At 40.9% G+C, this 14,896-nt stretch overlaps 1 protein-coding gene across 1 annotated transcript in view; it reads right to left on the bottom strand.

Annotated features, from left to right (window-relative positions):
• LOC135527381 (multiple epidermal growth factor-like domains protein 6) overlaps nucleotides 1–8,359 on the bottom strand; it is a 123,065-nt gene extending 114,706 nt beyond the window's left edge. Inside the window, exon 1 of the mRNA XM_064955895.1 lies at nucleotides 7,984–8,359. Coding sequence (XP_064811967.1) covers nucleotides 7,984–8,152 — 169 coding nt within the window. The 5' untranslated portion in view covers nucleotides 8,153–8,359. The remainder of the gene's footprint in view (nucleotides 1–7,983) is intronic.
• Nucleotides 8,360–14,896: the final 6,537 nt, after the last annotated feature.

Here is a 14,896-nt window from a genome sequence, read left to right on the forward strand (position 1 = left end):
ACAACCACGTAAAGGGAAGCGATTCCCAAACCTTCCATAACAAAGCCCTCACCTACAGAGAGATTAACGTAGAGAAGAGTCCCCAAACAGATCCTACAGAGTCCCAGGACAGCAACACAATTAGACCTAACCAAATCATGAAAAAAAAAAGACAATTACTTGACACCAGAGCAGCCGGAAAACATGTGGTGAGACAGCATTTGCCCCAATATTTTTTAATCTGGTGTGGCGCTGTCACACTACTTTCAAAACATTGAATGTGTTTACCAGACATATTCATTATTTCACGTCATAGAAAAACTTTGAAAAACATTTTGCAATGGAAAAGAAAGCAGGTTTTTCTTACTGGACAAGTTACATACAGTGTCTCTCCCAATTTTAGCTTGTTCGCCTCAGTTTTGCCTAGTGGATGCAACCCTGTCCCTGTCATTTCACGCGGTAACCCCCACGCTCACTGCGACAGGTGAATTCACTTGTCAGTCACAGTGGTCTCCTAGCTACAGCCTACAGAGCCTCATCAACCACACCTCTTAACAACTAGTTTAGCTGCACAAACACCTTGTTGTTTAACTCGATTTCTTTCTTCGCTCACACTCCTCTCCCGTCTGTAGAATCTAACTTTGTGGCTGTGATTTAGTGGAAACCCTCCTCTCCTGTCTGCTTGTTTGCCTGCCTCATGAGAGAGTGAACACACATGTTCATAGAAAACAAGGTGTGTTAATAAAAGCAGTTAATAAAAGCAGTCATCCTCTAAAGCTAGCTAGAATGTTCTAATCTATAGCTAGCTAAGAAAACGACTAACGTTAGCTTTAGAGTAGCCTAGCTAAATAGCTAGCTAGCGAGCTAACATTAGCGAACTAGGTTGATGCAATCATGCAGCCAGCCACTAACGTTCACAATTTAGACTCCTTGAATAAATGTGTTTGGCACTTTATAAAGAAGATTAAATGATCTCCTGCTGCTACCCAAGGTCAAGGGAGTGAAGTTCCTAAAGAGGTTAGTCAGTCAACATGGGGGACTAGTATGAAGAAAGCATGAAAATGTATGGATAAGACCTGCTAAATGTCTAAAAATGTAAATGTAAAAATGTTAGTCCAGTAATGTTCCAGTAATATAATTGTATTTCCACTACAGGTGATTAATCACTAACGTTGGTGGCGCACATGTCACTGTCTTAAAAGTAAAAACCTACAAATTCTGCCACAGAGCAGTTTACACAAACAATATGAACACATTTGTTCAACCATAACAGATGGATGGCTAATGCAGAAAGAGAGAATTGACCATAACGTTCACAAATACAGAGACAGGCAGCTATCATCAGTTTTTTTCTACAAGCCAGTGCATAGTGATACCTACTGATATGAACTGGTAATGCAGGTTTGGTTACAATAGAGCGCAGTAGAATGAGTGACATGCAGTAGAATCTACTTCATGAAAAGGGGGGTATTATTTTCAATTAACATTTTGAAAGTACTTGATTTAGTGATTGAATATATGGATTTTACAGGCAATCAGTTCCTACGGTGAGCGGCACTGTAGCGCTCAGGTTGAACCAACATCTGGTGGGCCAACAACCTCTCAAAAACCTCTACCTCAATGTCATGAAGACAAAGGAAATGATCGTGGACTACAGGAAACAAAGGGCAGGTGTCGACATCACTAAGGATCCACCAAGATCTACACACACCAACACAGTTGTGAAGAGGGCACGACAACACCTCGTCTCGCTCAGGAAGCTGAAAGGATTTGTTATGGGCCTCAGATCCTCAAAGTTCTACAGCTGCACCATTGAGAGCATCTTGACTGGCTGCATCACATCTTGGTATGGCAACTGCTTGGCATCCGACCGCTACAGAGAGGCGCTACAGAGAGTATTGCGTACGGCCCAGTACATCACTGGGGCCGAGCTAGGAATTTTATGCCAGGCGGTGTCATAGGAAGACCCTACAAATTGTATTAAAAAAACTCCAGCCACCCAAGTCATAGACTGTTCGCTCTGCTACTGCATGGCAAGCAGTACCGATGCTCCAAGTCTGGAACGCGCCGTTTTCACATATGTAGACACTGATGTTGTGTTGGACATAATGATATGATGAGGTTGAAAAGTAGAGGAATTTATGTTTAAAGACATTGTAACTATTCTTTGCATAACACTCAGCCCTGATATAATAGTTCACTAAACTTCAGAGTATGTTGTCCATGTAAGTTGTCTCTGGCTCTTTTGATATCAGATTCAGAATGGGTTTGTGGTAGTTTGATCCACCTTAGGCAAGGAGTGTTTCCAATTCGCATGACCCGACATGAAAAAACCCAGTGCTTTAGTCATAGCACAGATGAAAAGGAAAAATACACAAAAAAGTATGTAGACATCCTTCAAATGAATGGATTTGGATATTTCAGCCACCCCCATTTGCTGTCAGATGTGTAAAATCGAGCACACAGCCAAGCAATCTCTATAGACAAACATTAGCAGTAGAATGGCCTTACTGAAGAGCTCAGTGACTTTCAACGTGGCACCGCCTTTCGAACAAGTCAGTTTGTCAAATTTCTGCCCTGCTAGAGCTGCTTCAGTCAACTGTAAGTGTTGTCATTGTGAAGTGGAAATGTCAAGGAGCAACAACGGCTCAACCACGAAGTGGCAGTCCACACACGCTCACAGAACTGGACCACCGAGTGCTTAAGCACGTAGGCCGGTTGCAACTCTCACTACCGAGTTCCAAACTGCCTCTGGAAGCAATGTCAGCACAAGAACTGTTCGTTAGGAGCTTCATGAAATGGGTTTCCATTGCCGAGCAGCCGCATACAAGCCTAAGATCACCATGCGCAAAACACGCATTGACTGAAGTGTAAAGCTCGCTGCCATTGGAATCTGGAGGACGCGTTCTCTGAAATGATGAATCACATTTCACTATCTGGAAGTCCGACGGACAAATCTGGGTTTGATGGATGCCAGGAGAACGCTACCGGCCCGAATGCATAGTGTTAACTGTAAAGTTTGATGGAGGAGGAATAATGGTCTGGGGTTGTTTTTCATGCTTTGGGCTAGGCCCCTTAGTTCCAGAGAAGGGAAATCTTAACGATATAGCATGCAATGATATCCTAGATGATTCTGTGCTTCCAACTTTGTGGCAACAGTTTGGGCATGACAATGCCCCCGTGCATAAAGTGAGGTCCATACTGAAATGATTTGTCAAGATCGGTGTAGAAGAACTTGACTGGCATGCACAGAGCCCTAACCTCAACCCCATCGAACACCTTTGGGATGAATTGGAACGCCGACTGCGAGCCAGGCCTAATCGCGCAACATCAGAGCTGCACTTCCTAACATCCTGCCAAATGTATGACCATACTGGAGACACATATTTCCCTCAGATTACACAGACCCATAAAGAATAAAAATCTCATTTTGATCAACTCCCATATCTATTAGGTGAAATACCACACTGTGCCATCAGCATCAAGATTTGTGACTTGTTGACACAAAAAAAGGGCAATCAATGAAGCACCATTGTATACACAACCCATATTTATCTGTTTATTTATTTTCCCTTTTGTACTATTTGCACATTGTTACAGCACTGTACTGTACATAGCCATAATATAGCATTTAAAATGTCTCTATTCCTTTGAAACTTTCATGAGTGTAATGTTTACTGTTAATTTCTGATTGTTTATTTCACTTGCTTTGGCAATGTAAACATATGTTTCCCATGCAAATAAAAGCCTTTTTTTATTGAATTGAGAAAGAACAACTGCAGCAAGAGAGCAATCCGTCAAGGAAATCAGCCTCTGGCCCCTGTTGCTCTGACCAACTTCTCTCCCTGACCTCACAGTCATTCACTGCTCATTGAACTCTCATTAACAGCCATGAAATTCACACAGACTAGCACAACAAAACACAATTGTAATGTCCTAAACAGCTGCCTTAGGGTCGCTCTCACTCTTCCAGCCAGCATCAACATGATTGAAACTGGAACCATGAACACATTTGGCTGAGATGATAGAGTATGTATCTTGGTGGTTACAAGATTGTTGTCTTCTGTGGTTCAATCACTGTGTTTAAAGATTAGGAGTATGGAGTGCAGCAGAACCTTGGTTTTGGGAAGTAATATTGGCATATGTGTGTGTGAATGTATGTGTGCGTGTGTGTGTGCATGTGTTTGTGTGTGTGTGTACATTTGCACATAAATGTGTGTGCATGGGTTTGTGTGTTCTTGCCTGTGTCCATGCATCAGCATGTGTGATCTGATGCCAGGATCTTCCTGTGCTTGCCATACTCTTACTGGACAATGATAAGACGCATTAAAAAAAGCAACAAAGTCCAACTGTCATAAATCAGGAGGATCCCAGGAATTCATCCAGTCAAAGAAACAACAGAGAAACTGCTGCATCTGCAGATTGACTATGTCAGGTAGTTTATAATCTCTTATCTAAGACATACAGCTCACACTCTCGTATCACCCTCCCCTGATGCTGACGCGGGTTACACCATCTAGAGTTAGGGTGCCGACACTGGGATTTCGTGTCGAAAAATTTGTTTTTTCATGTAAGTCATACGATTTCCTCTGTGTTCTGAGTGTGGCCGCTTAAAGCATCCAAGAACATGGTTTTTCCTTTCCTTTTTTCCATGACGGCCATCCCATCACCTTCCCAAAATGTATCTGTTGATTTTCCCAATTTAGGAGGATGAAGCATTGACAGCTGTAAAACATTGTTATAAAGGCAATATGTAATCCAATTCAATACTTGCCTTGAGGCTACAGGTATGTGATGCCACAGTCAGACCCGCTTCCAAAGCAACCAAAAAAGGAGAGTCTCAAGCCTTGATTGTATAAAAACAAAAAAATTATTCTCCAAACAAAAGGTTTCACGTTTCCAAACAACGGTAATTTCATAGGCTATAGTCGATCCACGATCAAAGCATAAGCGATCGGATTTAAACAAGTAGTAGTAGTAGTCAAAAACTGTATGGCACCCCTCCATAACTGGGGCCTAGCTGAGCCATAATACCATACCACTAAATAAGTATAGGGAAGGGGAACAAGGGAAAAAGGGGTGTGCCCCGGTGAGGCTCCATACTGCCTTCAAATACCCATGATAACATAATAGAAAACTCAAAACATGATTCCATCAATCATACTCCGTAATTCTAAATGCAATATTCATAATTATATTCAATACGTCAATATTTCATGATTCTAGTTAACATTTATCATGAGACTGAAAGTAAGGGAATTTCGCGCCAACAATTCACTTCCTTGTTTGATCGTTATAAAATATTGAGTTGAAGAGTAGAGGCTTCAGGGGTCAGTAAATGGAATTATATGTGACTCATTTCAGGAAACTAGGCATATGTCGAGCGTCACTACTTCACAGGAGAGGTATTTGAATGAACTATTTTTTTAAATCAAAATGCGTTATTTGGTAGAAATGCCTTCTGGAACGAATGATCTTCAATGTGCCGTAATAACAAACGTGTATGCCATCTGTAAATACAAATAGAATAGTTAAATTACGAGCTGAGATGGTTTCGTAGAAAAAGACAGGAACCTTCCCGCTAGCCATGATTGGCTGAGAATGGATGGGGATGGGCTGGACATGCCGAGAGATGAGTTTGAATTGGTGTGCTATGTAGCACGCTTCTGTCTATAACATGAGCTGCTCAGTATATGTTGGTAATTCTTTCTCAAGCAGCCTTTTTAAACGATTTCATAAAGAACTGCAAAAGTGTTGCTAATACTCTCCACTTTCTGGAGGACCGAGTTTTGAAATCTGTGGAATGCCCGGTAGAAGCAGAGTATGATAGCTAAGGAGATGGAGAAAATTCAGGCATTTGATTGCAAATATGTGGAGGGAGTTGAAAAGAGAACACACAGAAGGCTGTTGTAAAAAACTCCTGTCTCTGGATTACATCTTCAAACTAAGGGCAACCATGGCATCTGTGACAGAGAGGGAGAAGCGTTCATCCATGTATACCGTTAAGAGAGTCTAGCTAGCTATATTTTCAGATATCATACATTTCTAATTTTGTCAGAAAGTTGTTTTCATTTCAAGTTAAAGCATACTGTTAGCTAGCTAGCTAATGTTAGCTGGCTGGCTCACTGGCTAAAGTTATGTGTATCATCTGTGTAGTAATATTATTTGTATCTCAGAACCACTTGCATTGCTAGTTATAGCCTAATGTTAGCTAGCTAGCTAACATTAAACCTGGTTGGTTAGCTTTAGCTACCTGTAGATTCAAGCAGGGTAGAAAAGTTATGAGTTAAGATTATGGTTCATTGTTTAGCTAGCTAGATAGTTAGCTACATGTGTAAACCGAAGACTCCACTATGCAAGTAACCATTTCACTGTACCATTTACACCTTCTGTATCCTGACAATAAACGTATATTTTATTTGATATAGTGTGTGTTTACCAGAGAAGTGAAGAACAACATGACCTGCACCAAAGTCAAATTAGGATATAATGTTAGGCCAACGAGACAGTGTCCAAGTATTTTCTGTAATTAGCTCGCCATTAACTTGTAAATAATTATCTTAATTGAGTTTATTTTCCTGTAATAATGAATACAAATTAGCTAAAGTTAAGACGTTGTCAGCTATATGATTTGGTCATTATTTGAACTGGCTAGCCAGCTAACTTAGTGTTAGCTAGTTAGCTAACTAACAAGCTAGACATAAACCAAAACATTAAAAAGAAAGGAGGACCAGGGCACTCTTAATAAAATTAAAATTAAAATGCCTTTATTTGTATGGCATGTTCAATGGAAACAAAGTTGAAAAACTTGGAAGTGTTTCGGCTGCATAGCCTTTTGTCAGGGAGTACAAAACATTGTTAAGAAAGTTGCTTTTAGTTGCCTAGTTTGCTAGATTGACATATACTATATTCATTGTTAAACGGATGGGTTTATTGGTGTTAAAATACACCAGTTAGGTTATTTTGGTCCACCAGGCTGCTGATGTCATGCAGCCTGTCGTTTTGTGTTTATCCTTTTTCATTACAACAACGACAAGTTTGATGTCGGAATAGAATGTTAATGATGTAACTATGACAACTATATACAGACATGTCGATAGGCAGTATAAACCAGCTTTTAGTCTTGAAATCTTTGTTTATTTAGTACACTACTGTAGTCACTCTGTTTAGCACATGGCCTCACATGTGAATGCTTAAAAAGGTGGGTGGGGCTAAGGCTTAAGAAGGTGTGAAGATGCTGAATGGGTGTAGACAAAGAAGAGCTCTCCAGTAGGTGTACTTAAACATTAAAGTGCCATTTTCTCAAAGGTTTCTCAACTTTCAAAACAGAATTACTTTCCCATTGTTCCTGAACTGTAGTGTATGATATACCATTTTCTAGCTCTGAGTCTCTACTTTTATCCAACGTTAAAAAAACACAATTTCAAGTTTTGCTACATACGATTGAATCGAGCCGGTTGGTCACATATTTGTTATTTTGTAATTCTCTCTGTAATCAAGAAGGACAACCTCGATATATAGACTTGCATGGTCTCTCTCGCTCTCTCTCTCTCTCTCTGTCCCTCTCGCTTTTATTTCTACACAGGGCTCATAGAGCTCATCTTCCAGTATATTCCCCTTAACTGCAGCAGCAGTGTATCCTGATCCCATTTTAAACATGCAAATAAATGCAGGTTAAGCCATTAATGTAGGTTTACAGCCCTATATGGGACAATGAAGTTGCATTGCATTGTATTTGAAATAAACAAACACACACACACACACAGATAATGTGTCTACATGTCAGATGTCAGTAAACACAGAAGCCTTGTTTCAGAATTATAATCTCTTAGATATAATCAATAAAAACTACAGGTTCCCTTGCAATCCAGGAGGTTCAAGTGACAAAGTCTAATGTCATACTCTACACACGATGACAGATATGAGATGATCTAGCTCACAACGGAGACTGATGTACGGTACTATGGTAGAGCACTGTGCACACAGCACATACTTCTCACTCACCTGCACCTTTCATGTGCCCCGTGTTGTAGCCATTGTATCCATAGAAGCAGGTGTAGCAGTTCCTGCGCTGGTAGCGGTATCTGCCAGGCCCATTATTAGCTCCCTGACCTGGGCTTAGCTGGCTCCAAAAGCCCACTAGAAACATCACGACCCATCCTAGGGATGCCATGGTCTTAACAGCACTGAAAGTGTGAGATAAGTATCTACAGAGAACTAAGCTTGGAAGTTAGAATAGTAGAGCTTGTACCAAGCTGTCGATAGTATCCCAAAGGAGGTATGATCACCGCACCAGTTGACTCTCTGGGTTCAAGTATAGTAAGTCATTTTCTTTGTTATTTCAGGCAGCATTTCCTCTCTCTCTCTCTAACTCTCTCTCTCTCAGCTTTGACAGACATGCTGCATGTTTCTCTCTTTTAGTTGGAGACCCTCCCTCATCCCTCCTCCTCCTCTCTTCTCATTCTCCCTTCCTCTCTCCATTCACCGAACGCAGGTCTACACTCCTCCTCCATGTCCCTCCCTCCTTCTTCTTCCATCCTCAGATACAATGACAGAAGCACAGTTCACCGGAAGCGGAGAAACACGAACAACTGAACCACACAGGAACGTTCACAATATATTGAATTACACCACAATAAAAGCATTTCAACACATTAAACTACATTGAACACATGAAACTGTTAAAAACTCATATTTATTCACATGATGGACTAAATCAACTTTATCCAAAGTATATTGCTATAAGCCCGACATAAATCAACACGTTAATGTCATTTTGGACATTAAAGGCATTGTGGGATTTGCAAGGGCTGTTCTTGATGTATTCAATCATCTACTGCTGTGCATGGATGGGAGCAGCGATGGAATAGCCAACTTCAGCTGAGTGAGGGAAATAGCACGGTAATAGTGTGGTCAAGTGATGTGCCAAGCAAGCCATATGTGAGCTCATCTATAGAATGACAGAGCCTGAAGTAAAACCATTTGAAAGTTGAAGCTCATTTACTGTATTTCTATACATTTAAAACACTTTCAAATGCCATGTGGAGAACAGAAAAAAACAATCAAAAAAGACACCAGCATGTAAGTTCATAGCATCAGCGACTGTATATTGTTGTGTATTATAAGATATTACTGCACTGTTGGAGCTAGAAACACAAGCATTTCGCTACACCCGCAATAACATCTGCAAAATATCTGTATGCAACCAATAAAATTAGATTTTTGTTCAGTCAGTTGTAATGATGAATTGCATAAAATCATAATCTCTTTAACATAGATATCTCTTTTCTTCAAATTCCATACAATTCAAATTTGTATTCCTAGGCATTAATAATGATGCTTCTCTATCTGTCTCCTCTGCATCCTCCTGTATGCTTCCTCCTACATTCCTCCTGCATTGTTTGTTTGGGGTTGTCTGTAGACAAAGCAGGAGTTGTGGGACGGTTCTAAAATTGCCTTTTGTCCGGCATCTTGCGAACACACTGCAGCGTCTCTAGTCTCAACCTGGGGTAATTCAGGGGTAGTTCATTTCACATATCAAGCCCCTCGGCATGAACTGCAAGAGGGTGGACTTTGCTGTTTGGGTGAGTGGTGAATGTGCTGCTAAAAAGGAAAATCTGTGAGGCAAATCCGGGGGACAGAGGAAATCATTACGAATAAACCACTGTTGATGATTCCACTCATTCACAAAGAGTCACATGCGATTAAAACTGTCAGATCAAGAATATAAGCATTCTGAGCTTTCATAAACACTGGGAGAAATATTTAGATGTTGACCTGTAATAAATGTTCTTTATTGTGTACAAAATATATATTTTTATTAGGTTATTATAACCTCTGTATCCTCATATGTAGTTACGGCCCTTACTAGTGTAAAAAGACGACCCAGGCACACAAGCCTCAAACGTTGCTGTGTTGATGATGCTGCGTATGTAGCATGCAGGCAGCATTCACCACAGTGGGGGTGTATCAGTCATGTCTCACCTCCTGAGGCTGTCCTAATATGGATACCGTACAGTACCACAAAAGATACTTGGCTCGTGTACCTGTGCCATAAGTTCATGATACAAACCAGACACTCTGCAACACCTTAGACATTGTTCAGCAGCCAGTCGGACATGATTAGAAAGAGAGTTGGGCTGTTCACATCACAGTGGTTCATACTTTCCTGAACGCACCTCCATTGACTAGACTAAAGGCCTGCTTTGAAGTGAGAGCATTTTATGTTGGCTTTGCCTCAGGGATCCTCTGTCTTTTCCATGGCAGTGAGACTCTTGGGATGAATTGTTCCTGTCTTTTATAGGTACTGTCCTCAGGCCAAAAGGTCTGGACTTAAATAGGACACACATGAGCACCAAGCACAAACACACACATGGACATGCAAACACACACAAACATGCACGCAAACACACACATATACACAGAATCATTGTAGCACCACTACATTTCTGCGGCTCAGTATAGATTGTTCCCAACATGCTTGTGCATACGTGACACATCTACACACCTACACTCCTGCTTACTGTAATACAGCACGGCATGGACACAGCTCCTGGAGGCTTCTTATGAATAATGAGGCCAAGGAAAGAAAACATAGCAGTTCTTTCAACCCGGGAAAAGCCAAGAGTTAATGTAAACCGGACAGGACATTCTTCATTCTTAATGACTTTCCAAACATCTGCCTCTTCTTTTCATTTCAATAGGCGGCTGTTGGGATTCCTAGTGTAATAGAGAAAATAGCTATCATTGCCATGACCGAAGAATAAGTAGCTCCCAAGGGGACCAACACTTTTGGACAAAAAGTAAAAATAGCAGTGAATTCTTTGTGTCAAGAAGTTGTGCGATAAACATTCAAAGGATTAAAAGAGTCATTCATTTATTTCCGATGGATATGTGAGAGGTTGAATATATACTTTATTAAATTACAAACTAACTTGAGGACTCTCTCCAAGGCATTAATTAAATGTCCTCTGGAATGTTGTTTTATTAGCATGTCAAGTGCCTCTGGATTTGACACTGAAGACGAAGAGGAAATATTTGGAGGGTAAAATGACACTAACAAAATGTGTTGCATCAGACAGTGTACATGTGTGATCCTCAGCTCCAGCTCTACTCACTGTGGGGCTCTGTGTGTCGGTGAGATAATTAGTGTGGTTTGAAGGTAGCTAGCGAGACACTAAACTACCATGTAGCTAGATACTCCAAAGGACTAAAGGATATTCTCCATAGATTTTACCTGGCAAATGTTTTTGAGTCAAAAACTCTCAGTATGCCTGAAAAGATTCAACATCAACTTTGCATCCTTTTTAGTATATGCAATGAATCAGGGCACAAAGACAACCATGCATGTCTGGCAGATTAACGCTACATTAACATTACAATTTGACATAAAATCGCCTTTCTGAAACTTTAAGACATATCGGCCTGGATTCAGAGGCCTCAACTATTCAAATCTCAAGTTCAAATCCCAGGTCGGACTATGTTATGCTGGGTAGAATGACATGGCTGGTCTTGAGGGCAACGGAACCCATCTTTAAAGCTAAAATGCGCAAAAGGTGAAACAGCACCACTGGATGCCCCAGGGACATTTGTTATTGTTTGTGTTGTGTTTTTGAAAAGGAGGAGATGAGCATCCAGCATCGTAATAAAACAAATCATAGTACATACTATCTTGTCACGGGAGCAATGATGTGCAATGATGTCCGAGGGAATAAAACAGTGTTCATTTGTTGAAGTAACGCCTTTGTTGTTGTAATGTCACAAACAGACGGACGTGGCCGTTTCAACGCAACAGATTTCAACTTAAACAGAGGTAACTGAGTGTATTCTAGTCTACATCCAGGAAGTAAAAGATTAGGTAGAGAGAGGCACCTTTGAAGCCGTGTCCATGTAAGGACACACTAATTACAGAGATCCCCTTGTAATAACACTGATTTGTGCAATCACTTCCTATTCGTCAAAAAGGTTGGCTGAGATCAGACAGACCACCACAACTAAGCACTAATGACGTGGCTAAAGCTATGGTGAGGAGAACCTTTCATCTCATGATCTAGATGGTCATCAATGTAATCAAAGTATAAAATAATTGTTCTTTTGGGGTTCAGTGGTGAACATATTATTATAATTACGTTCCGGCCCCCCGATCATCCGCATCCGACAAAATAGAGGCCTGCGGCTGAATTTAGTTGCCTAAACCTGCTATACAGTATTCTTTGTTCATTCTGTGAACCCATACCATTCTGTTTTAAAGGGAAAGATCACCCAAATTGCAAAATTACAAACTGCTTACAGGGTGATTAAATCGATATGTAATTTTGCAATTTGGGTGAACTATTCCTTTAAGTCATACTGCAGGCTTGTATTCACAGATGCTTCTGGGACCAGTGTGAGGTGACAGGTGACATCACCGGGTGACAGCACTCACCTTGGCAGGTCTTGCCGTCCTCCCTGAGCACCTGGCCGAGAGGACACTTGCAGTAGAAGCTGCCAATGGTGTTGCAGCGCAAAGTCTCACAGCCACCGTTGGTCTCCTCACACTCATTCATATCTGAGAGGGAAAGAGGGGTTTAGGGGTTTGTAAGTAGGGCCCAGAGCTTTGATAACCATGTGACCTGACTAGGAAAATGGATACAGTATATGGGCCATAAGACTTCTGACAAAATGTTTTAATTAGATTTTTATGCTGAGTCATGTGGTCATGGTGCATCAGGTCAACTCCTCTGCCTTCAACCTTGTTCACTGGCTTTCCTACAGCAGATTTCACAGGGAAATTTGCTACATCCCTGGAGGCCATTTTGAAAATGGATTAGTTCAAACAGATACATCTTGTACTGTAACCACGAACAGCCCAATGCCAGAAAATAACGGACGAAACATCTTCCATAAACAACTTCCAAACATGGCAAATTACTTCAACCTTTTTTTCATTATATTTCAAGAATCGTATCACTGCCAATGGAAAACACAAACAGAGATCTGAAAAACCACAACCTCCAGTTTCGCTGGCTCCAACTCCTGACCTTTTCAAAGTAGATGACAGCGAAATGGCTGCACGGTGCACATCCAACTTTCCAACATTAGGAGCAAACATTTTCCAGCTCGTCTTTTTGAACCGTTCGTTAAAACATTAGTGCAACTGTTTGCTTCAATCAGTGCATTCTGCCACTCGTCTAAGCTGCCTAATCAGAAAGGATCACATCAATAACTCTGGTATTAAATACAAGTCATTATTCCAACCATTTTTAACAGACAGATTATTTCACTTAAAATTCACTGTATCACAATTCCAGTGGGTCAAACTCAGTGCCTCTTTGCTTGACATCATGGGAAAATCAAAAGAAATCAGCCATGACCTCCACAATTCTGGTTCATCCATGGGAGCAATTGACAAATGCCTGAATGTACCACGTTCATCTGTACAAACAATAATACGCAAGTATAAACACCATGGGACCACGCAGTCGTCATGCCACTCAGGAAGGAGATGCGTTCTGTCTCCTAGAGATGAATGTACTTTGGTACAGAACAACAGCAAAGGACCTTGAGAAGATGCTGGAGGAAACAGGTACAAAAGTATCTCTATCCAGAGTAAAACGAGTCCTATATTGGCATAACCTGAAAGGCCGCTTAGCAAGGCCACTGCTCCAAAACCGCCATAAAAAAGACAGACTATGTTTTGCAACTGCACATGGGGACAAAGACCATACTTTTTGGAGAAATGTCCTCTGGTCTGATGAAACAAAAATAGAACTGTTTGGCCATAATGACCATCGTTATGTTTGGAGAGAAAATGGGGAGGCTTGCAGGAGGGTCTGGTGCACTTCACAAAATAGATGGCCACATGAGGAAGGGAATATTATGTGGATATATTGAAGGAACATCTCAAGACATCAGTCAGGAAGTTAAAGCTTGGTTGCAAATGGGTCTACCAAATAGACAATGACCCTAAGCATACTTCCAAAGTTGTGGCAAAATGGCTTAAGGACAACAAAGTCAAGGTATTGGAGTGGCCATCACAAAGTCCTGACCTCAATCCCATAGAAAATATGTGGGCAGAACTGAAAAAGCGTGTGCGAGCAAGGAGGCCTACAAACCTGACTCAGTTACACCAGCTCTGTCAGGAGGAATGGGCCAAAATTCACCCAACTTATTGTGGGATGCTTGTGGGAGGCTACTCAAAACATTTGACCCAAGTTAAACAATTTAAAGGCAGTGCTACCAAATACTAATTGACCCACCGGGAATGTGATGAAAGAAATAAAAGCTGAAATAAATAATTCTCTCTACTATTATTACATTCCACATTTTTACTTGGATTAAATGTCAGGAATTGTGAAAAACTGAGTTTAAATGTATTTGGCTAAGTTGTATGTAAACTTCCGACTTCAACGGTAGTCCCCCCATTTGATGGGACCAAAAGTATTGGGACAAATGCACTTATGTGTATTAAAATAGTCAAAAGTTAGATAATTGAGTAAGTTACAGATGCACAAATAACATACCCCGAAAAATGCTAACCTGCCCAGTTATTGCAATGGTTAGAGGTTAGCATATCTTGGGGGTATGATATTTGTGCGTCTGTTACTTTCTCACTCATCATTATTCATGATTCATTCAGGACTATCCGTAATCATTTTACATTCACATACTACCATACTGTCACGCCCTGGCCATAGTTTACTTTTTATGTTTCTATGTTTTGGTTGGTCAGGGTGTGATCTGAGTGGGCATTCTATGTTGGATGTCTTGTTTGTCTATTTCTGTGTTTGGCCTGATATGGTTCTCAATCAGGGGCAGGTGTTAGTCATTGTCTCTGATTGGGAACCATATTTAGGTAGCCTGGGTTTCACTGTGTGTTTGTGGGTGATTGTTCCTGTCTCTGTTTTGCACCAGATAGGGCTGTTTAGGTTTTCGCACA

Source organism: Oncorhynchus masou, chromosome 33 (assembly GCF_036934945.1).
Source record: "Oncorhynchus masou masou isolate Uvic2021 chromosome 33, UVic_Omas_1.1, whole genome shotgun sequence".
Taxonomy (NCBI): domain Eukaryota; kingdom Metazoa; phylum Chordata; class Actinopteri; order Salmoniformes; family Salmonidae; genus Oncorhynchus; species Oncorhynchus masou.